Source organism: Argentina anserina, chromosome 2, assembly GCF_933775445.1.
Source record: "Argentina anserina chromosome 2, drPotAnse1.1, whole genome shotgun sequence".
Taxonomy (NCBI): domain Eukaryota; kingdom Viridiplantae; phylum Streptophyta; class Magnoliopsida; order Rosales; family Rosaceae; genus Argentina; species Argentina anserina.
Window position 1 is genome coordinate 19,155,990 of NC_065873.1, and position 2,188 is coordinate 19,158,177.

General features: G+C 39.8%; 1 protein-coding gene across 1 annotated transcript; it reads right to left on the reverse strand.

The window, feature by feature from the left end:
• Positions 1-533: 533 nt before the first annotated feature.
• LOC126783135 (desiccation-related protein PCC13-62-like) lies at positions 534-1,907 on the reverse strand. The gene is made up of 3 exons (XM_050508540.1): positions 1,552-1,907; positions 1,204-1,429; positions 534-911 (listed from the first exon to the last, which is right to left on the reverse strand). The coding sequence occupies exons 1-3, from the start codon at positions 1,902-1,904 to the stop codon at positions 534-536; spliced, it is 957 nt and encodes a 318-aa protein (XP_050364497.1). The 5' UTR covers positions 1,905-1,907.
• Positions 1,908-2,188: the final 281 nt, after the last annotated feature.

The window sequence follows — 2,188 nt, forward strand, 5'->3', positions numbered from 1 at the left end:
GAGAATTTAGGGTGGGTTTCTGATTGGGTGGTAGAGATGAGATACTTGGAGAAGGAGAAGAAGAAGAAGAAGACAAAGAGAAAAAAGTTGTTTATGTAAGAAATTTATCTAGATTTCTGAAAAACGTTCAGAGCGAACTTTCTTTATAAAATGTTTTCAAGTCATTTATGCCATTTTTTAAATGGGTATGTGTTGCACACATGAGAAAACTAACGGCTCCATGCCGAAAAATAGCATATGGCCCCTTGTTGATAGCAAATAATGAGTTTGGGTACCACATTGATAGTTTTATAAGTCTGAGTATCACATTGACCTTCCCACCAGGGTTTAGGTACTGTTGTTTCATTTTTTTTTTCATGAACATAATCAAATATCACTTGCCAATATTACGCTCGTGTATCCCCACTGATGCATGGCAGACTAAGTAATTCATTATATAAACTTTTCGATATTACAGACTTTATTCGGATCACAATGGGGCCATATTGGCATTGATTTGTCTATATATGTATGACATTAGGCGCAGGGCAACCCTATCTAGTAAGGTAGCGCCTTGCAATAGCTCCATTAGCTCCTTTAGGGAATAACCCACCGGGAACAGATTCATCACCACTTCCATAGAGAACCCTTAAGATCTCAGCCGGGGTTCTCGGATAGGCAAGCGAATTTGCATCAGCGGATAGAACATTGCTGGTTGTCTTGTTTTCTGCCCCGAGCATCGTGTTAGGCAGAATGATGCCTTCGTCTTTGTTACCACACCCACCGAGGAGATTTCGACTTGCAGAGATGAGGTTGGTGAATTTAGCCACCGTGATATTGTACGGAACCACCTTCTGGTTTGCTTTCTTGTACAGTAAGGAACGTACCACTGCATCTTGTCCACCTTCAACTCCCAAAAGTTTTGCAATCAACTGTCCAGCCACGGGCGTATAATAGTATATACACGCAGATGTTATGCATATATATATTAAGTTATTAACGATAAAAAAGAAAAGCAAAACTATAAACAAGCATTTGCAGATGTACGACTTCTCTCATTTAAATTAGTTATTAAGGTTAATTAGATTTTGTAGTATAAATGCAAGGTTCGTCGTATACGCATATATCCAAATTCATACTCACAAATAACTGGTGTTATCTATGATATACGTATATGGTTGTTATCGACAAAAAAAAAAACATAAATAGTTCTTAGTTTCTTACTTCGCGAGAAGAAGAGGTGATAAGGCTTGGAAGGGTTCCGACGTAGCCATTTAGTCCCAGATAAGGGATTGCATAGGTTGCTAGCAGAAAATTGACCGAGTTTGCGTAGGGGTTAAATGGAGGTTTGAGGGAGTAACCCACTATCTTGTTGAAAGCTTTTGCAAAAGTTGCACTGCTGATGTCTAAGAGAGGCCTCGGAATTCCTCCTACTGCGCTTGTGATAGCTCTGAAATGCATTAATATAAACACATGATCAGTATATCTACTAATATCATTGCGCTATTTCGCTCATGCATGCAGGAATATATCGATATACATATAGGTTTTCATGTTTAACGTATATACAACCTGATGTGGCCAACTTCTTGATAAGCAAATTCCTCAATGATACGAGCAACATCAGGGTCATCGAGACGGGCCTTCTGACCACCAATTGGAGGAGGACCGCCGTTGCTATAATCTGGATTGGTGCTGTCTAGGCCTCTTCCGAGAGCACCGACTAGATAAAACTCAGCCTCCAAGTACTCCAAGTTCAAAGCAAATCGAACGCGATCAGTATCAGTGGCTAGAATCAGTGGTCCGCAGGTGCGAGTAGGGTTAATATTGACAGTACTCATGACCTGGTGAATGGTGAGGCTGAGACTCAATGCAAGTAGAAAAAGGGTGGCAGTGTTCATGAAATGAGAAATTGAACTAGCCATGGCTAATTGCGTGCAACCAAACGAAGTTGAAATGGATGAATGAATAACAGGTATCCTGGGCCAAGCTTTTATAGGCACGTATGTACACAAGTGCCCTCGGATGGAGGTAAGTACGTGGACATAACTCAGAAGCATGCACATATCTTTTGACACAAAATATACATATATATATAATCACTATTAAGGCTATAAAAGTATTCATTTACAAAACCTTTTGGAAGGTACTGGAACCGGTGCACCCTAGGTCAACTAATAAATAATGTACTGAAAAATAACACATTTGA

Coding starts and splice junctions, on each gene's coding strand:
- LOC126783135 (XM_050508540.1), bottom strand. CDS start 1,904: ATGGCTAGTTCAATTTCTCATTTCATGAACACTGCCACCCTTTTTCTA. Junction 1,430..1,551: donor CAAGAAGTTGGCCACATCAG/GTTGTATATACG, acceptor AATGCATTTCAG/AGCTATCACAAGCGCAGTAG. Junction 912..1,203: donor TCACCTCTTCTTCTCGCGAA/GTAAGAAACTAA, acceptor GTGGCTGGACAG/TTGATTGCAAAACTTTTGGG.